The sequence below is a fragment of the Oryzias latipes genome, chromosome 6, assembly GCF_002234675.1.
Source record: "Oryzias latipes chromosome 6, ASM223467v1".
Lineage (NCBI taxonomy): Eukaryota > Metazoa > Chordata > Actinopteri > Beloniformes > Adrianichthyidae > Oryzias > Oryzias latipes.
In genome coordinates, this window is record NC_019864.2 from 4,785,340 (window position 1) to 4,806,500 (window position 21,161).

Genomic DNA, 21,161 nt, shown 5'->3' on the forward strand with positions numbered 1-21,161 from the left:
TTGGTGGTTATTTATGAGTAAAAACAAAAAGGTCACACAGTTGTGTAGTGGTTAGCACTCTCATAATGAGAGGTTCAGATCCTGGGGGGTTTCTTTTGGGTGGAGTTTGCATGTTCTTCTCATGCTTGTGTTGGGTTTCTGCAGGCACTCCGGCTTTCTCCCACAGTCCAAAAACATGCTGCATCGGTTTGTTTGGGATTCTAAATTGTCCCTTAAGTGTGAATTTGTGTAGTTGTCTGTCTGTGTGTGACCCTGCAACTGACTGGCAAATGACATGCGTTGGGAAAGGCCCCAGCAACCTGGTGACTCTGAAAAGAAAATGGGTTTTAAAAAAGGGATGGATGAAGGTGGAAAGAAATCCGGCGAAAACTGCGGAGGTCCCACCAGCAGTGCTGCTCTGCCCTGCTGTGGGGAAAATGATGCACTGCAGAAAATCAGCCTCTGGTTTAACAGACTTTTTATTAGTGAGTCACTATGGACACAAGCCACGCTCAAGCAAGAAAACATCCAGGGAAGCGTGGGGCAGCACGCTGAGATAAGCAGAGCTGGTTTTTCTGGTGGAGCGGAGCGGCCAACGTGAATACCTTGTCCCTGTTGAGACTTATCTCCCCCCGAGACAGTGGAGCAGGCCTTTCTCTGAGCTCAGAACACTGGTGGTCCTGCTGAAGTGCAGCAGCTGAAGCCTCTGCAGGTCTGTGAGCACACACACATAAGGCAGATGTTCAACCACCCGTGAGGGCGCTCCACGAACAAACATGAACAGGGATGTGGTGCTGATGGTAGTCCGTCCTGACGTTTGTCTTTCAGACGTGACGTGACAGAGGCTGAGAAACAGCAGCTTCATGGAGACGTTCATTTTGACCAAAGATTTTCAGAACTTTTTCGTCTCAAGTGTTCACATTTACCACAGAAATAAAGACATTAAGAAGTTTATCTCCAAAGAAAACTCACCCTATAAAATCAGTAAAACTTGTAATGGGTATTTTTTGTCATTCCTATATATTTACATTTATGTAAAACACAAAGTAAAATTTCATGAAAACAAACCTCCTTGTTCTACCAAAGCAACATTCTAAGTGTGACAAATGTTCCCACAGAAGAACAAGAGTAACATCAGGCAAACATGAGAAGTAGATACATGATGGTCGTTGAGATTTTTGCAAAGCAGAGACACCTGTCAGGTTGTTACCATGGTAACGATTGATGAAGCTGCGAGGCGGCTGCTGGGAGCTGCTGCTGCCGCATTAAAAAGCTGGAGCAGCTCTGTGGCACGTGCGACGATGCAGGAGGACTGCACAGTTGCAGAGTCGCTATGGCAACATGACTCAGACACTCAGTGTAAAGGATCACTATTGAAGGTTGAGGAATATCTCGCTTCTGACACGTTCAGGAACTGATGGATGACATCGGAGCAGAAAGCAGTGAGAGCACAGATGAACTAGAACACAACCATTCCTCCACTTCGGTCCATCATTTCAGGCTTTTTAAATTATTTTGGCTGAAATTACTGAGACCAAACTCCTGTGGCTTCATGAGCCAAGTACTTTGATAGTATAATTGTGTAAAGCTAACCCTAGTTGTTGCAGGCTAACAGGTCCAGGAGTTTGAGTCTGTGTTCATTAGGGGACTTTCCTTTTAGTTTTTCTTAGATGAACGCAGGCTTCAGGTTCCCATTTGGTCAATGTGTTCCTTCTTTTCAAGGATGTAATCAATCATTTCATTTTTATGGAGTAAACCAGGGATGTGGGACTCTGGGACTCGAGAGCTGGCCTCCTACTGGCTTCTCCCTGCAGCTGATTCCCTGAAGCAGCTGTGTTTTGCAAATGAGAAGCTTTAATGCCAGGTGAGTTGGAAAACATGGAGGACACTGACCCTCAAGACCTGTGCACTAAACTGGTTAACTTCTTGAGACCTGGCATCCTCATACTGTCGTCACTGCAGTTCATTCTCAGTACCTGGGGCCCTGTGACAATGAAATAAAAAAAAGCATTTCAAACAAGAGCTCTGGTCTCAAGAGGTTAAAGCTGAGGATCCTCTCATTAACTCCTTGTGCTTTCATTTAACCAGATAATAAAGTATAGAATTAGTGATTATTGAAGCACATTGCTTTCATCTAAATGGGAAATGTTCTATTATGCTCTACCTCTGCTACTTTTATTAAGTAAATAACCTTAAAGTACCTCATGTAATGCATTACAGATAGCAATTTTCAAAGGTAAAGTTTTGTTTAAAGATCATTAACAAGTCATCTGTACAGAATAGAACAGTAAAAAAAAAAAAAAGAAGCCAAAAAGCAGGTGAGTCCACCTCCACCCAACATCTGCAGTGTTTGTCATCACAGGAGCCAGACTTTCCTGCAGTCCCTGAAGTGGTCTGGAGTTTCAGAACGATGAGACACATAAGATAGAGATGCTGCGCTGCGAGTTACATATGCAAAGTTGGACGCCATATTGGATAGGTTGAGATGCCGGCTGTCAGCTAACAAAGGAGAAATTCTAGCAAACATTTTAGGAAGATCAGAGTAAGTCTACTCTCAGATTAGTGAACGTTTAGGCTGATCTTGTAGCCATGATGGTGATGTTAATGGTAGGATTAGACTTGGCACTATGTCCAGGTTTTTTGGCAGGACCGTCTATCTGTTTTTTGGAGGATGACCTCAGTGTTTGTGTTTGACCTCGGATCAGAAGAGACGACCCGCTGAATTGAAGCAGATTACTGAGTGGAGGAAAAGAAACTAACCAGGATTCCCTCAGTAGTGGCGAGTGAAGAGGGAAGAGCCCAGCAACAAATCCCCATCCAGGGGGCTGACAGGGGACACGTGGCGTACGGAAGACTGTGTGGGTGCCCAAGTCCATAGGACCCTCCACCCGGCCTGACCCGTTCCCCATCGGTTGGCGATGTCGGTCACCCACCCGACCCGTTTTGAAACACAGACCAAGGAGTCTATTAGTTTGTGCAAATCTTAGTCTGTGTGTAGATTTAAATCAAATAACAACCATTTATCAGGAATGCATTGCGTTTCCTATACAATGACGTATTTATTGATAGAAAAGTTTGAAAGTTCATCTGTTAAACTTTGTCCAAAAACATTGAAACCACGGTTTTATTTCTGCGATGATCAGAGTTTTTTTCTTTAAATGGGCCCTAAATTAAATTAAACATGACTTTTTCATTTGACGGTACCTGCTACGCTGTGTCATTGTTTACTGCCTAAATCAACGTGGCCTCACTCTTTACGTATCTTGGACAATGGTAACAGGCTGGTGCAATGTCTCCAGCCTTTATATCTTCTTGTTTCTGAAAGTTTTTCAGACTCCTTTCTTTTCTGTTGCTCGTTCGTTTTGAGCACAAGAACCTGAAAACTGCAGATGAACTGAGTTGTTCCTACACAAAACTGATCATCTTCAAACCCCATGAAGATCTTAAAAGTCAATGAAAACGTCCACATTTAGAGAACTGTGGAGGAGCACAGGCTGCCTCCAGCAGCCCACACTGTTAGAGGTGAAATGATGAAACCTGTTGTGTTACTGTACCTTTGAGCAGCGCGTGAAGACTGTTCAGACCCCGTTTCCAGACTCTGTTGTTGTCCTCTGACACAAACCTCTTCCCATCTGAGTACAGGAGCACACAATGAGATCTGATGAGTGACGCATGGAGAGCCCAGCACCGTGGCTCCAATGCTGAAAGTTTCATTATTTGAGGAAGATTCAGTCAACAAGGGTTCAATCACATCATCAGGGCAAGGACCAAGGCTCTGCTAACCATGCAGGTCATCATGGAGCATACCAGTGAAGATGTGATCTGATGGACGAAACGTGCAGACCTGTGGACAAAAAAACGTTTTACAAAAACAAACAGCTGCATCTGAACCCAGGCTGCTGCCACAACAACACTCCTCTTCTTGGCCTTCAGCCGCTCCCTTTAGGAGGTGGCCTCAGCCAATCCGCCGCCTCCATTCCTCCGGCCTCTTCTCACCTCCAAGTTCACCACGAAACTCAGAGGAGTTTGAAAGACTGCAGTCCTTGGTGCTTTCATTATGTCCCTGCGTCATGAACCAGGTGGATTTAAGTACTGATCCTGTTCTGATGTCTTTGCAGTCAGACGCGTCTCTGATCTGACAAAAAAACGACGTGTTTTGTTTTCACATCTGGTAAAACATTGACATAGTTATGTTTAAAAAATGACACATGTCAAACACAGTTGAAAGTCATTATTGAGCTCTGATGCGATATGCCTCAGCTGCAGGAAAGGTCAAAGGTTAAAGTCCTATAAAGCCCCATAAAGCTGCAGGAATACTGAGTCCATTCCTCCACAATGCATCTCAGAACTGATCAAAGAATCATTTTGGAATGGAAAATGACAACAAAGGTACTTACTTCACATCACAACATTCAACCAATGCTGCTCAGGTTTGGCTAGAAATTACAGAAAAAAGACAAAAGTATTTCTTTATCCCATCAGATGTAGATTAGTGATCGTTGATTCTTTGACAGTGTTTTTGGAATTGGATGTTTGAAAGTTCAAATAGACCCTCGTAGATCTGCCTTTTTGATCAGAAGATACTTTTTCCTTAGAGACTGAAGAAGCAAGACGTTTGTCTGAGGATCAGCAGCTGGTCTGACTCTGGATGAGGATGTGTGAAATCATCATTTTGGATGGTATAACCCCTTCTTCAGTCATGAAATCATGTCAGCCCTCTGGCCTAGGCAGAGGCTAGGCCATCCCTGAGGCCCCCAAATCTCTTGGGACCGTCAGCTGGACACTTCATAAAAGTCTCTAAAATACATTTTACGTCGCTCGATATTTAAATCTGTCATAAAAAACACCCCAAATCACTAAACTGCCATAAGACTGCTCATGTAAAAGTGTTTGGTCCTCCCCCGTCCTTCTGCAGCAATGGTATATTCCAGTCAACAGCATGTCCAGAGACAGAGTTAGTGAGCAGCGGCAGCATTACCAGACTGGGCGGTTTCCAGCTCAACAGGCGGCTTTTATTCTGAATTTGTGGGCAGAAATGCTTAAGGTGGATGGACATAGTTTGGGCGGGTTTGGGATTGGTTCTGGAGCTTTCAGTTCCTGGTTGAACCACGTTTCAAGCCGGAAAGTAGGGAGACTGGTGATACAGTGCCTCACCTGTCGTCTTCCTCACCTGCTGACCTGTTCCATAAATGATATTGAACGTTTGATTCTAATCATTTGAATCCTCAAAATTGTTATTTTCTGTGTTTCCTGTTTAATCTTAGCGCAAGGCTGCTGTTGCCAGATTCAGCAGTTTTCCACTCAATTTTTTTCGCCCAATCTGGCAGTAAAATAGATTACGCAATCCTGAGTGAAGTCGGGTTAATTGTTCCTTTAGTTAACTCAGCGTCTGCTAATAATATGAATTGTATTTTATTTGTTTTTACATTCTAGACATTTTTATTCTGTGTCCTCCCTTTGTAGTTGATAGTTCATGTTTTTCACTTCAGATCTGATGTGAAGCTGCGCTGAAAAGACAGAATGAGGCAGAAAAACCGCTGAACTTTATAAAAACAATAGATCATTTGTTCAATGAATGCATATATTTTTTTTGGAGGATTTTTACTGTTGGTGTGGGAAAAACATGAAATAGTCGTTTGAGTCATCTTAGTCGAGACTTGATTTAGTTCTTAATGTTTTATTTCATTGTTTATTCACAAGAACAGGATTTTGGAAACCAAACTCCTCTTTAATATGTTGGACATTTGCTTTTATTTGATCTCACCTGAATTCATGAAAAGTAAAAATACAAAAACAATTTCCACTTTAGTTCATGACAGACTAATAGGTTAACCTACAACTCCTACAGTGTTTAAATATTTGTGTTTTTTCCACTTTTTTTAATTGTTTTTAATATTTAAGTGAAACATCAGTGGTTGTTAGTAAAGTTCAGTAGAATTCCATTATTTCATGTTTTTCTCTGACTGCAAAAATGGTGGATGTAATGTCATTAAAAAAGTTTTATTAACTTTCATTAAAACTTTCACTCAATCAGGACGTAATTATTAATGGATGATTAATCAATAATTCATATTTTGTGGGTTTTTTTTTAATCTTTTTTTGTTGGTCTGGTGGTCTTTAGATGACTTTTGGTCTGGAAAACCACGTCACTATCTGGCAACTCTGGCAACATCTTAAATGATGTTACAAAGTAATTTTTAAAAGAGGACAAAGAACGCAGAGGGATCCGAGGGGCTGTGAAAAGAGGAAAAGGCAAATTGTTGCCATACTTCCAAAAAAACTGGAGGACAGATAAAAAAGAAAATACCAGATTTTTTTTTAAATGTTTCTTTTGTCCTCTTTAGTAAAATACCCTGACAAATTGAAGAAAAGACAGAAATCATCATTTGTTTGTTCTAGGAAGTGAGGGATTAACAAGTTAGTGCATTTAATAAATGTAAGGCAAATACAAATATTGTATATAATATAAAATATATTTCTTTAGCATTTAAATGTGATTTCAGTTTTTAAATTTGTATCAAAACATTTGGATTCTTGACAGTCACGTTGTCTAAGAGTGGACCAGTGAGGAACTTATTCAGTATTTTTCCATTCAGGGAAGGATTTAAAAGATAACACAACCACTGTTGTTGTTCTCCTGGAGCCCCAAACTGCTAAATCTACCACTAAACCATGAATCACAAGAACCAAAGAAACTCAGCAGATTTCAGGGACGTGACGAATGCAGAAATGCTGGTGTGTCACTGTGCAGACATGCTGATCTGTTTTATTTATTTCAAGAGTTGCTTGTTAAGGAGAGAAAATCCACAAAACAGAATTCGAAGACAGAAGATTCTGGAGTTTGGAGACACTAAAATGAACTGGAAAGTACCTGGAAACCACTGCAGGCCTGACAATGATGAGGGATCACACTGCAGAAACAGTTTATCACCAAGCATGTGTGCCTGATGTCTAGACGAATCAACAGCTTCCAGGTGATGTTTGACACCACAGTAGGTCACACATCACCAACAAAAAAGACTCACTTAGAAACAATTCCCTTTTTAAAATAAAGAACTCTTATTTCTATTCTGTCTCATTTAAATGTTACCTACAAGACAACGGGCCATCAGGTTTGATCAGAAATGAGACAAATGCTGTGAAACAGACGGCAGAGCAGGATGTGTGTTTGTACTCACACTTGCCCTTCAGGTACATCATGGACTGTGGACCCCAGTGGATGTTCAGCTGAGTGGAAACACAAGAGTTTGCTGGAACTCGGTGCTTTAAAGAACAGCGTTTGATGTGCAGAACGTGTTCTACCTTCTGAGCGTGGCAGTAGTCTATGAACAGAGAGATGACCAGACTGCACGTCCATATGACCAAAGCCTTCGTCTTCTGCAACAGAGAATTCAAAACAGCAACACATTTCTCAGTGAAAACACAAAGCCAGATGCAGTGTCTACGTTCAGCCAAACAAAGGAAGCAAATCCTCCCAAACGTGCTTTTCTTTGTTTATTTCTGCATCAGGGCCATCAAAGGCAGGATGAACCTCTCCTGTACTTGTTCTTAAGAGATTGTTGAAGCATTCGTAACACATTTAGGAAAATAATTTACCTCTAATTTCCTGCATTTCTTTTTAAAAAGCAGTTCTTCATGTGTCTTTAGTTAACTTGACTAATCCAATCTTTAATTTAGATCAGTTTGGAAATGATATGAAGTGATAAGTATGTCTTCTGAGGCAATACTGATTCATCCTCTATTCCTGCTCTGCCCCATTCAGGGTTGCTGGAGCCTATCCCAACCCTCGCTAGGGTAAAGGAGAGGTTCAAGACCCCAGTGCATCGCAGGGCCACACACACTCATGCGTTCCTGAGTGATCAGTGAACCTAGGACTCCTGTTTTTGGACTGTAGAAGGAAAGTGGAAAGACCCACACATGCACGAGGAGGACACTCCACAGAGAACGGACCCATCCGGGTTTTGAACCAGGACCTTCTTACTGAGAGAACCACCATGCAGTCAAAAACAGAATTAGTCACTTTATGTTCCAAAACAGAAGTTATGCACAAAGTAACAGTCAACACTGAAATGGTAAAAGCTAAAAAGCACATTACAGTTTGACTTGTGCACTGAATATGTGTAACCTTCAATCATTTTAGCTGTGTGATGAAGGAGAAGCTTGTCTTTCCTGCCACAATGCACCAACGTTGAGCTGTGTGATCAAACTCACCATGTCAGCAGTTGTCAGCGCAGACGCTCAGGTCCAGCATGTGTCTGTTCCAGGGCAGCGCCCAGACCATTTATATCTCCCCACCAAGAAGCAGCTTCGATCCGGCTCCCCATGAGGCCCCGCAAGGCTCCTGTTTACTAGGGGCCTCAGAACAGCAAAACAACAGACTGACGTCACCCCCATAATGTAGCCGTCAATACTGTGCGTGGGTTTGGGGGCTTCTGCAGGTGCTGTGCTAGAGATAACTCAGGCGGAAACCTTTTTGGTTTCAACTGCAGGACTTTGTTTTTCCTCACGAAGGAAATTTAGTTTCCTGTTTGTCTGAAACAGCGAAACGTTCACGCCTCCATCTGTACATCTGTGGGCTTGTGCGTTCAAATCTTCACTGCAAAGTTAAACTAACACAACTTGTGTAGCCAATCAGAGAACAGAAGTGACAAGAATATAAAAAACGTATTTTGTTCTTCTGCTTCACCAAAATCTGAATAAAAAACTACACATTTGATTACCCTTCCCTTATCAGTTCACCCCAAATTCTAATAGTTATTCTGATGACATGATAGATTAGAGATAGCCCAAACCACTCTGTCTGACTTTTCAGGGAACTTTCAAGCGTATTTTAAATTTAGGTGAAAAAAAACTTAAATTGAAAAATATATGAGACTTGTTCAAACATTCTGCTTCAAATAGCTTTGAACAACCTGAAGTTTAAAGTGATTTCTCTCTTCAGAAGTGAAAACTGTTCTTGCAAACCCTCTGTTTTAAACATGAACGATAGGGTTTGAAATGATATCATTCTCCCAATGATTCGGTTCTGCAAAAAAATACAATGTTAGATCCTTTGCACCACTGAGATGATCGACATTTTTTCTGTGTTTGTAAAAAATATGTTGTCATTTATGCTATATTCATATTTCAAAGTTTAATATTCTTTCTTAAAAGACTTGGGTAATTCTACTGTTCTTGTCCTATTTCCCATTGTCGTGGCTATTTAAATTCCTTTTCAACAAAAATCTTATTTAAGAAATCTATATGGCTATTGCTCGTCGCAAAATGTTGGTTATTTGATTTTTGCACAACTTTCAGTCATTCTCTGCATTTGCTTCACAGCCATAAGGTTCTCGTCTTTGTTTGTACTCCAACCATTGACCATAATGGCTCCAACTTAAGGAGAGTTTACCCTCCATTATCATGGAGAACAGTTTAAACAGCTGAGCTTAAAGTGATGGAGGACTTTAAGCTTTAAATAAAAACGTTCCCAGTGGGGTTTTAATTATGATTATGAAGTTTTCAAACCAAAATCATTCATCTTCTAAATCTGTTTCGTCCCTTTCGGGGTCACTGGGCTGCCGGGGCCTATCCTGGCCATTTGTGGATGAAGGCAGGGCACTTCCTGCCGCTGGGCCATAAATCAGACGGTGGGAGGAAGCCGGAGTCACGGGGAAAACATGCAAACCGCACTCTGAAGGGTCCCCCACTGGTGTTCTGCTTTAGGCCCCCCAGCCGGGACTTGAACCGGGGGCCTTCTTGCTGTGCTTCTTGCGCTAACCACTGCGCCACCCTTAACCAAAATTCCACAACCTAAATGTCTTAAAAAGCCATTTTTCATGATTATCTGAAGCCTCTGTTTCCAAAATCTCCTCTACATGGGCGTGGCCATTGGTGCTGAGCTGAATAGCTCCGCCCTAACACACACACCCCCCATCTGCAAGCTGTGTCTTGCATGAGTGAAGAGCTTGAACCACTGGGTTCTGAAACAATGTCCCAATTCTGAAGGGACAATTCTGAAGTTGCACATGGTGGGAGGCGGCTCCCAAGAATCACATGCAGAGGAAAAAGAGAGAAAAGTAGTGAAAAAATCTCTCTGCATGAAACAGAGTCTCTCTGAGGGGTACAGGAAAGTGCCCCACCAAGGGGACTCGATTCTCCTTCTAGTGGACTTCATCCCCACGTGGGCAACGACAGTGGAACCTGGAGGGGCGTGATTGATAGGGCTCACTGACCTGCACCCGAGGAGCGTTTTCTTGTTGGACTTCTGTGCTCGTCATAGTTTGTTCATAACACCGTGTTTGAGCATATATTAACAAGGCACAAGGAGACACACACTCAAAAAAAGGAAATTACCAGCCAATTAAGTTAACGAAAAAGTAACTTGTCATTTCAACCAGAAAATTTTATGTTTGTTAATCTTACGTGAATGAATCATGTCGATTGTACATAAAAATAATCCATTTAAAAGTTACTAATTTCAATCATGTTGATCCAACATGATACCGTTGAATTGGATACATTAGTAATCGCAAGGAATTGTGGGATACCATTTTCTTTGTCTATCTGGGCAGATTGGGGTCTAAGTGTGAGTTTTTGTCGATGGGTTTTATTGTCTAGCTGTTTTACTCTGTTTTAACTAGTGATTTAAACTGTTATGTTTATTTTTTTTGCACCATGAGTTAAAGTTTGGTAGAGGATGAAGACCAACCCCCTTGTGTGGCAAACTGTTAATGTTCCAATACTTAACACAGAGTTTGCGGTAATTGAGCTCCTGTCTTGTGATGTGGGACTTTGCTGGGTAATTCATGTCTTTGATGTGAAAATTAAAAGACCCATGTAACTTTGGAACAACATATCAATTACAGATGAATAAATAAAATTATAGAAATAAATAGAAATTCAAGTTAAATAAACTTAATTTACTTAGGTGTGACCAATTGAAGTGATTCAATTAAATTGGATCAACTTTTTTCTTTTTAGAGTGAGCAACAATATCAATTTAAAGTTGGGTGCAACTGCTCTATTTAAATTGAATCAACTTAAATTTATTAGTTTGAACCTAAATACATTAAGTTGACCCAACCTAAATTCATTAAGTTGAGCCAACCTAAATAAATTAAGTAGGACCAACATGATTCATTTTTGTTCAAGTAACGCAATCTAATCATGTGGAAATCCTTTCCATAATTTTTTTTATGTTCATTCAAAGTGAACGTTTTTTGAGTGCATGGCGGGAAATCAACAATCGACTTTATAGTTGTTGCAGGTGAATTTCGGCCATGTGTCTTGGACATTCAGGTTAAGAGGGGCAGAGTTGTCCAAGAATCATTACCTGGTTGGTATTTGAATTCGCTGACGGGGAAAGAGGCCGGTACATTTGGGAATCCCACTCCCACATCCAGAAGAGCTTAACCCTTGTGCTATCCTTTAGGCACTTTAACGTTGGGAGTGAGGTCATCTAGACCCACTAGACAGTGCGCTGAACTTCTTTCTTAATGATTTGTGATCTTCACTGGTGTCCATTGATTACATGAAATCTCTCCACCTTTATCCACCTTGGTCATGGTAGGGAGAACACGTCAATGGTCATGTTGACCCCATGAGGAAGGTACAAGGGTTAAAACAGGTCCTGTGGGAGGCTGGTCCGAGTGGACCATGTTTTCCACTATTGTTTCTGCTGTCGTCACAAGGTCTCTGGTGCCTGACATGGTGGTAATCACCGAACCCGGTGGTGAACATCAAGCTGATGAAAGAGTTCTATCAAGCCTGGTTGGCTTGTGGGATTCCAGAAGCAGCTGACAGATACTGGCAATCTAGGCGAGCTGTGGCCCAGCCTATTGTGGAGGCAAAAATTTGGCCCTCGGAGGAGTTCAATGAGGCCACGGAGAAGGACCATTAGTTAGCGTCAGAGATTCTGGAAACCATCCAGCCCCTTTGGAGGGGAAAGCAGTTTTCTTCAGGCGCCGGTTTAAGTGCAGATGGGGAGCTGTTGACCTTGAACTGGGGACATTGCCAGGCATTCAAAAGGGACACTTCGAGAATCCTGCTGACACGCCTCCTCCTTACTTCTCTTGAAAAAGCAGAGGCTGAAGACTTTAAAGTAGGACTGTCCAGACTGAGGCAATGGATGAGTAAGGCACCAGGAGGGGTCTGCCTCGAGTACCTCAAGTCTCTGGATGCTGTGGAAGTGTCTTGGCTGACATGTTTCTGCAGCATTGTGACAGTTGGTAATACCATTGGGCTGGCAGACAGGGGTGGAGGATCCTCTTTTAAAGGATAAGAGAGAGAGCTGAGGTAGGAAGCTCTCAACTTACCGGTCGATCTTCGTTCCAATCCTCACCTATGGTCATGAGCTCTGGGTCATGACCCAAAGAACCAGGTCCTGAATACAAGTGGCTGAAATGAGCTTCATTCGTAGGGGGGCTGGGCGCTCCCTTAGAGATAGGGGGAGGAGCTCAGTCACCCATGAAGGACTCAGAGTAGAACCACTTCTCCTCCACATTTTATTCTTTTGTTGTTTTATTGCTTTTATTGTCTTTTTATTGTATCATATTGGGTCTGATTTTATGTTAAGCACATTGGTTGCTTCTGCTTAAATAAGTGCAATACAAATAATAAATTGATGGACATTTACAGGGACCCATAGAGGTTGTTCGGGCATCTGGTCCAGATGTCTCCTGGATGCCTCCCTGGGGAGGTGCTATGGGCATGTCCCACTGGGGAAGACCTCGGGGAAGACCCAGGACACGCTGGACAGACTTTGTCTCTTGGCTGGCCTGGGAATACTTTTTTTTCTTCCTTTTTTACACTCTGATCTTATTGGAATTATTTGAGCTGAAGTAGAAATAAATGATCATAAATCATAAAGTGCTGTCTGTTTTTTTTGTTTTTGTGTGGTGCTTTGGTTGTGCACTAGTACCACTACGATCATCTTTTCACCCATTGTAAAAAATGTTCCCAGTGTTTTTTTTTAATTATGGTTATGTTGATTTTAGACAAAATGTTAAAAAGCCTGTTCTTTTCTAGGACATAGTTCTGCAGTTCGTTAGAAATTCATCTCATAGTTGTGGGCGGGACTGTTGGAGCAGAGTAAGTGTGTGCTCATTTCCCATCATCCCTTTGTTTGCAGTCTCTACGGCTAGCTTACAGCCCATCGGACAACCCTACACCTCAAACTAGTGGTGCAACAAAACGGGCGACCAATCTTAGATCTATCCATCCGTCCAGTTCTGATCCAGATTCCAGCTCAGACCAGGAAAACACAGACGTTCATGGATCTGTTGGTCTGACAGTGGATGATCAGAATGGAGCAGAGCAGGAAGCTATCGGCCCACTGATTGTAGTTTGTAGGTCACCACCACAAGCTTTTTCAAACTGGATTTTTTTTTTGCTTATTCACGATTTGAATAAAGAAATACTTAGAAATGTAGTTTTAATCTTAATGTACCTTACATATGTCCTCCAGAAAAATATTACAAGAACATGTTAAAAGCAAACAAAAACACCCTTTTCATTGGAGTGGGTCTGTTTTCCGTGCAGCATCTCACTCAGAACAGGAGTGAAACCGCACATGAATAAATATGCAAAACATAAACATACTATTATTAAAGACAGTTAAATCAGCAATGTTACAAGGCTGCAGTACAATAAATACAATGAAAATAAATACAATGATAAAGTATTTCTCATGTCAATACTTACTGCTCAGCAGTTTTAAAGCATAACTTTTGCTCTGTGGATTGGATAATAAATAAGAAAAGCCTTGAAGATCAGCTCCTTTTACTACAAACCTAAGGAACAGAGTTTCAGCAGAGCACTCATGCAGTAAAGGGGCTTCACCTGACAGGACAGGTGCAATTCAATGTCACTCCAGGCGGTTTTAGAGTTTCTTGACCATCTGAGCCAAGTGACGTCCAAACTGCTCTAAGAGGAGGCGCTCGGCTGCAGCTGCGCTCAGGGATCTCTGTTCAGCGTGAAGAGCCTGACCCATCAGAGACTGGCACACAGTCTCCACCCCGACAGCAGAGACCAGTTCTGCTGCACCGCTGAAACAACAAGCAGGAGGGTTTACACTTCTCACACTAACATTTGCTGAAAAGGCTGTTCTGGTGAGGCAGTGTGCAGATCCTATTTGGAGGAATACTCCTTCATTTGGCCATAGCTGATGTTCTGTTGTGCTCTTTGTATCATTACAGACTTTCACATGCAAAGCAGACATCACATGAATTCAATTGTAATCAAAAATGTTCACTAGTGGCAGTCGCTGTGTTTCCATTACACCCAAACTTTACAGTCTAGTCTAGACTAGAAAAATTGACAAAATAAAATTTCACAATTACACTGTCTCCATTAGGGCTGCATGATATGAAGAAAACTCACCATTTGCAATATTAGCGATCAATATTTTAATGACGATATAACATGAGATACATGAACAAATAGCAGTACAACTGAATATATCATATCTATTTTACTGCAACAGTTTATTTTAACCCTTGTGCTATCTTAGATGACCCCACCCGTACATTGACGCATTCTCCCTGCCATGACAAAGGTGGATAAAGGTGGAAAGATTTCATGTAATCCATGGACACCAGTGAAGATCACAAATCATTGAAGAAAAAAGGTTCAGAGCACTGTCTAGTGGGTCTAGATGACCCAACTCCCAATGTTAAAGTGCCTAGGATAGCACAAGAGTTAAATAAGAGTCAACATAAATTAAACTCCAAATGGCCCTCGTCTACATAGGAGGCGAGCGTCTAACATAAAAGAGCTCCATCTGCTAGAACTAAACACTTTGCTTCAACTTTACTTAAATGACTTTTAGATTAATGTTGACTTTTTCCATTAAAATCATAAAGTGTCTACCAAAGGCTCACACAGGCCTGGACTAAACAAATATATGGGAGAACTGTGTCAAACGGGACTCACCCACGGTTGTCATAGTTACAGCAGCCAACACACCTACAGCTGGATGTGCACTTGACATTGGCCTGCATGGAAAAAAACAAAATCTTCACACACACGCCCTGAATCATCAGCTACAATGCAAAGCTAACGGAACATCAGTAGACAAACAGCTGCCTGTCAACAGGACCAACAACAGATAATCCTGCCTTTCATTTTCAGAAACTTGCTTCCATATGAGCAACAACCAGGCCTGCATTCATCCAACCCAGTTTTCATGAGTTGCTGGCTCTCATCGTTGCCCGCTATGGTGTTTACATCCCGTAAAGTCTGGCGACGGTGGCAGATTTGTTCCGCTTTACCCATATTTAGACTGAGGAATCTCAGAGTGAACTGGAGCTCAGTCCGATTGGAAACAAGCCTAGACCACCTTGAAAAATGCAAGAATTTCTCTCTCAACCTGCTCCTGTTTTTTTTGATTTTCTCAACCTGTTATAAAATGTTCAATACACATTTCTTAAATGTTTGACTATATTACTTTATATCAGTCAACTAATCCTAAGGTCAGCCTATTTTGGTACTAAGTATTAAGACAGCAAGAGAAGAGTGAGTGAGAGAGAAGAGTGAGTAAAAGAGAAGAGTGAGAGAGAGAAGAGTGAGTGAGAGAGAAGAGTGAGTGAGAGAGAAGAGTGAGTGAGAGAGAAGAGTGAGTGAGAGAGAAGAGTGAGTGAGAGAGAAGAGTGAGTGAGAGAGAAGAGTGAGTGAGAGAGAAGAGTTAGTGAGAGAGAAGAGTTAGTGAGAGAGAAGAGTGAGTGAGAGAGAAGAGTTAGTGAGAGAGAAGAGTGAGTGAGAGAGAAGAGTGGGTGAGAGAGAAGAGTGAGTGAGAGAGAATAGTGAGAGAGAGAAAAGAGTGAGAGAGAAGAGTGAGTGAGAGAGAAGAGTGAGGGAGAAGAGTGAGTGAGGGAGAAGTGTGAGTGAGAGAGAAGAGTGAGGGAGAAGAGTGAGGGAGAGAGTTAGTGAGAGCCCTCCTTCCTGCGCTGCATGCGCTCCCCCCTCTTACTTACACATGCGGTTTCAGCACATACACATCATTCCACAACACAGGTTTCAATGAGGGCACATGCGACTTATAGACAGGTGAGGCTTATGTATGTACTAAATGATTTATCCTTTAAAAATGTAATGGGTGCGGCTTATAATCAGATGCACTCTATAGTCCGGAAATTAAGGTATTCTGATTGAACATTTGTTCCCGGAAAACTCTTAGAAAAACCCGGGGAAAACTCTTAGACTGTAGATCAATGCCATTTGGGCGCTACACCCCTCTAATGAACTCTGCCTCTTTCCTCAGTGCAGCAGCTCACAGCGCCACATTACACAATATGTTTATTGAGAGTTTAGAAAAGTTGACAATACACAATTTCACAATTACACTGTTTCCATTAGGGCTGCATGATATGAAGAAAACTCACGATCTGCAATATTAAAATGACAAGGGTCATTTTTAAAACACAAAAGTATTTTTTGAGTCATAATTCAAAGTAATATGCAATTCTCAAGGGTGGTGTGAATGCAGCATCAATCCTAATGCTAATCTCAAGATGCGATCTGAGGTCTTGTGGTGCGATTTGAGCAGCGGGCAAAGGCGGGATACTCTGGACAAATGGCCAGCCTGTTGCACCCCCAGCGGGTCTCTGTTAGCCAGAAAGCAGCCTGTGTTGCTAGAATGGGTGGTTTCCCTAGGAAGCCAACTTCTGTTGCAGGTGAAGGTAAAGTCTGTGAAATCTGAGCTGACCGTAATGTCCAGCAGACAAACAGCTGATTGTTGGCAAATAAAAGTCAATGTTGGACAAAGCCCAACATGATTTCCTCATTTCTGTAGTGTGTGTGTGTGTGTGTGTGTGTACCTCGTAACAGTCGCAGTACTTCTTCAGACACCCAGAGTGTCTGCAGCTGCAGCCTCTGCCAGGCCAACCTCTGGATTCAGCAAACGCCCCAGCAGAACCTTTGGACCTGAAGGCTCCAGGGTTCCGACCTAAACACAGCTAGAGAAAACAAAGCATCTGTCATGAAAGGCGTCTGATTAGAGAGAGCAATCAAAGCTACTTCAGTTTTTTTCTTTAAAGTGTGGATGACACTCGGAAAATGAAACCCCTGGAAAGTCCCGTTGAGTCTGTCCAGACAGTGATGTGCAGGCAGTGGAGGCACAAAATATAGCTTAAAATACATACACTGCCCTGCAGAAGTACCCCCCCCCCCCGATGTTTGTCTCTTTTGTTGCTTTCATAAATCACTCATGGTCAAGAAGATGGGTCTTTCCACAGAATTCTACAAAGTAACGTCAATGAAACAAAAATATGAAATGGAATAGAACTGTTTGCATAATCACCCCCCCCCCCTCCAAGTCAGTATTTAGTAGATGCACCTTTGGCTGCAATCACAGCCCTGAGTCTGAGTGGAGACGTCTCCATCAGTCTCCACTCAGTCATCACTGGAATTTTGCTCCATTGGTCTTTGCAGAACTGCTCAGGTTCTGTCAAGTTGCGTTTGGACCGGGCATGGACAGCCTTCTCAAGTGCAGCCACAGATTCTTTATGGGTATTGGGTCTGGCCTTTGACTCGCACCTCCAGAACATTGGTCTGGTTCTTTTTCCACCATTCCTGTGTAGCTTTTGCCGTCTGCTTTGGATCTTTGTCTTGCTGGAACAGAAATCTCCTCCTGAGCTGTAGTTCTAAATAAAGAGACCCAAAAAGATTGTCCTCCAAGATCTCAGGTTATTTTGCAGAATTCATTCTTCCCTCTATCTTTACAAGCCTTGCAGGGCCTGCTGCTGAGAAACATCCCCACAGCATGATGCTGCCACCACCATGCTTCACAGTGGGGATGGATTCTACGCTACAGTTTTTAAGCAGAAGAAAAATGTTGAAAAAATGTTGAGCCTCCCTTTACAAGTGGAGAGAATTAAAAGACTTTTGGAGCGGGGACTGATTGTTTCGGTAACGCTTTCTTTTACAGTACAGTACTTACAGTGTACTTAAGTGGTATTTACATGGTACTTATAGTGTAACTACTGGGTACTTTCAGGGTACTTACATGGTACTTTTTATGGAATTTACTGGGTACTTACAGTGTGTTTACATGGTACTTTCTATGGGACTTTACTGGGTACTTACATGGTACTTTTTGTGTCTACTCTGTACTTATATGGTACTTACTGTGTATTTATATGGTACTATTTGGTTCATACCTATGTGGTACATACTGGGTATTTATAATATTCCTACTGGGTATTTACATGTTGTGCAAATGTGTCTTTTATGGTACTTACCACATGTAAGAACAAGGTAAGTACAAATAAAGTACCTTGACCTTTAGGTCTGCACTCGCTGCATGTTTCATGGTATTTACCATGAATTTACCACAGAAACTACCCCTTAAGTACACTGAAACTGTAACTGTAAAAGAAAGTCAGCCCTATTTCCACTCTATTACATGGTACTTTCATTACTAAATACTGGATATGTTCACTTGAATATTACTTGGTACTTACCCCTTAAGTACAATGAAACTGTAACTGTAAAAGAAAGTCAGCCCTATTTCCACTCAACTACATGGTACTTTCAGTAGTAAATGCTGGGTATGTACACGTATTACCTTCCCGTACAGTGTACATACACACTTGGTCTTCTGACCTCACCACACGAGACAATGCTAACCTGTTGGTAAGGGTAAAGTAACTACATTGTAAAAAAAATATACTGGCCTGATTACTTCTTGTAACATGAGGCAAGTTTAAAGAGAAACAAGACAGCAGTGAAAACAACAATCTTTAATATGATACGTGTCTGCAGCATACAAAGTGTCATCACAATGAAATAGGTTTTAAGTACAAAACAGTTCAAAGGAGAAATCTAAAAAACACATTATTGGCCTGAGGGTCGTGCTTTTTGTCCATCAAAATTCTTTCAACAGAGTTTGGTAACGGTGCAGGACTTCTTCAGGGTTTGTAACTGCAAGAAAATTCACAATATGAGCTAAAATGAACATAAAAAGCATAACGACTTTGATGAAATACAAAATATATTTTACTTATTTAATCATTTCTGTAATGAGTTTGATAAATTTCTGTGAATTCTTTATCGCTTTGACTGTAATGCTTGAAATTAATCAATTATCCTCATTTATGAACATGATAATAAATTATTCACAACTTTATATTTTAGTTACATAAACAAGAACAACAAAAAAGAAATCAAAGAAAAAAAATCATTATTGCCATAAAAAAATCTAATTTGTTTAGACAAAGAATGACAAAAGCAATGTTTTAATTGGCAATTACTGTGTGTATTTCTTCTTTATAAATATTATTCGCACCTACAATTTGCATTAGCATGAAAAACATTGCAGGGTAAAAGAAAAGGAAAAAAGAAATAAATAGGCAATTTCAAATTCAACACAGTTATTCACAAAAATATGTTTTAATTTTCAAACAGTTACATTCACTGTGTTGGGTGGTATTGTTGTCTCTATCATATTTGAAAATAAATAAATAAATAAAAATAAAATAAAAACGGCGAAAGAAAAGAAAATGGGGAAAAGGCAGTTAAACTCTTCATTAATGTAAATAATATGTCCACTTGGTGGATTTAACTTACTTTAGCTTACTCTCCTGTGGCTTCACAGATTCGTCTGGAATGTCTTCTTCACCATAGCTGATCTAAAGCGGTAAAAAGACGGAAGTACGTCATCATTATTTTAAATAAACGCCTTTCTTTGATTTTCCCAGAAAGACGTGCGCTCAGTCAAACGAGCACAGAACAACAGACTTTATCATTTAGGCTACGTGCTTGTTTTACAGGTGCCCCTCTCCTGGTAAGTAACAACAATGTTTGTAGATTTTCATTACAAACTTTGAAAATGTATACATGAAATAACTGAAATTATTGCAGTAAGGTAGACATGCTCTTACGTCACGTTTCAAACACAGAGATAGTGGCTTGAAATCACGAGGTTAGCTTCTTTATAAAGTTTGATCAGTTTAAATATTTACATGTAATTTATCCAATATTTAGAAAAAAAACACTGGCTTACCTGCCAGATGAAGAGAAATTCAAACTGTTGCGCGCGCCTCGAGGCTCTCCGGATTAATCTGCACGTTCACTTTGGGGGTAGTTGTGCTGCATTCAAGTGCGCTGGGAATTTGCAACTTTACTTGCCCCGACCTATTTAACAAAAACACACACTTGGGGTGTTTTTAGTATTAAAAGTAAATATTTTGCCTTGTTGTTTTACATATTTTCCTGACATTATATAATATATATTAAAACAAGTTCATTTTTAGAACAATATTTAAAAAAAGTTAAGTTTTGAATAATTTATTATCATGTTTTTAAATGAGGATACTTGATTAATTTCAAGCATTACAGTCAAAGCGATAAAAAAATTCATAGAGATTTATCAAACTCATTACAGAAATGATTAAATAAGTAAAATATATTTTGTATTTCATCAAAGTCGTTATGCTTTTTATGTTCATTTTAGCTCATATTGTGAATTTTCTTGCAGTTACAAACCCTGAAGAAGTCCTGCACCGTTACCAAACTCTGCTGAAAGAATTTTGATGGACAAAAAGCACGACCCTCAGGCCAATGTGTTTTTTAGATTTCTCCTTTGAACTGTTTTGTACTTAAAACCTATTTCATTGTGATGACACTTTGTATGCTGCAGACACGTATCATATTAAAGATTGTTGTTTTCACTGCTGTCTTGTTTCTCTTTAAACTTGCTTCATGTTACAAGAAGTAATCAGGCCAGTATATTTTTTTACAATGTAGTTACTTTACCCTTACCAACAGGTTAGCATTGTCTCATGTGGTGAGGTCAGAAGACCAAGTGTGTATGTACACTGCACAGGAAGGTAATACGTGTACATACCCAGCATTTACTACTGAAAGTACCATGTAATAGAGTGGAAATAGGGCTGACTTTCTTTTACAGTTACAGTTTCATTGTACTTAAGGGGTAAGTACCAAGTAATATTCAAGTGAACATATCCAGTATTTAGTAATGAAAGTACCATGTAGTTGAGTGGAAATAGGGCTGACTTTCTTTTACAGTTACAGTTTCACTGTACTTAAGGGGTAAGTACCAAGTAATATTCAAGTGAACATACCCGGTATTTAGTAATGAAAGTACCATGTAATAGAGTGGAAATAGGGCTGACTTTCTTTTACAGTTACAGTTTCATTGTACTTAAGGGGTAGTTTCTGTGGTAAATTCATGGTAAATACCA

The 21,161-nt window shown here is 40.8% G+C and overlaps 2 protein-coding genes and 1 long non-coding RNA gene across 9 annotated transcripts in view; all 3 read right to left on the bottom strand.

Moving 5' to 3' along the window:
• Positions 1-440: 440 nt before the first annotated feature.
• On the bottom strand, positions 441-8,537 carry LOC105353630. 3 transcript variants are annotated; one of them, XM_011472847.3, is made up of 6 exons: positions 8,191-8,535; positions 7,282-7,356; positions 7,158-7,206; positions 3,534-3,611; positions 1,873-1,963; positions 592-693 (listed from the first exon to the last, which is right to left on the bottom strand). In XM_011472847.3, the coding sequence occupies exons 1-5, from the start codon at positions 8,191-8,193 to the stop codon at positions 1,875-1,877; spliced, it is 294 nt and encodes a 97-aa protein (XP_011471149.1). In that variant the 5' UTR covers positions 8,194-8,535; the 3' UTR covers positions 592-693; positions 1,873-1,874. The 3 variants fall into 3 exon arrangements, with proteins under 3 accessions (XP_011471147.1, XP_011471149.1, XP_020557197.1); XM_011472845.3 differs by lacking the exon at positions 1,873-1,963 and having other exon boundaries at positions 441-693; positions 8,191-8,510; XM_020701538.2 differs by lacking the exon at positions 592-693 and having other exon boundaries at positions 769-1,963; positions 8,191-8,537.
• A 4,875-nt stretch (positions 8,538-13,412) lies between these two features.
• LOC101167937 (protein lin-54 homolog) overlaps positions 13,413-21,161 on the bottom strand; it is a 31,223-nt gene continuing 23,474 nt past the window's right edge. For all 5 annotated transcript variants that reach the window (XM_020701569.2, XM_011472841.3, XM_011472840.3 and 2 more), the window contains exons 10-12: positions 16,776-16,913; positions 14,893-14,954; positions 13,413-14,006 (exon numbers count right to left, since the gene is read on the bottom strand). In XM_020701569.2, the coding sequence (XP_020557228.1) occupies positions 13,841-14,006; positions 14,893-14,954; positions 16,776-16,913 (366 nt within the window). In that variant the 3' untranslated portion in view covers positions 13,413-13,840. The remainder of the gene's footprint in view (positions 14,007-14,892; positions 14,955-16,775; positions 16,914-21,161) is intronic.
• Positions 18,839-20,002, bottom strand: LOC111947514. Its single transcript, XR_002873379.1, has 3 exons — positions 19,961-20,002; positions 19,525-19,586; positions 18,839-18,879 (listed from the first exon to the last, which is right to left on the bottom strand). It is a non-coding gene; the product is annotated as an uncharacterized LOC111947514 (long non-coding RNA).

Excerpts from the sequence above, each read along its gene's own strand:
- LOC105353630 (XM_011472845.3), bottom strand. Across the intron at positions 7,207-7,281 it reads ACTACTGCCACGCTCAGAAG|CTGAACATCCACTGGGGTCC; the intron begins GTAGAACACGTT and ends GTTTCCACTCAG. Across the intron at positions 694-3,533 it reads TCTTCACGCGCTGCTCAAAG|ACCTGCAGAGGCTTCAGCTG; the intron begins GTACAGTAACAC and ends GTGTGCTCACAG.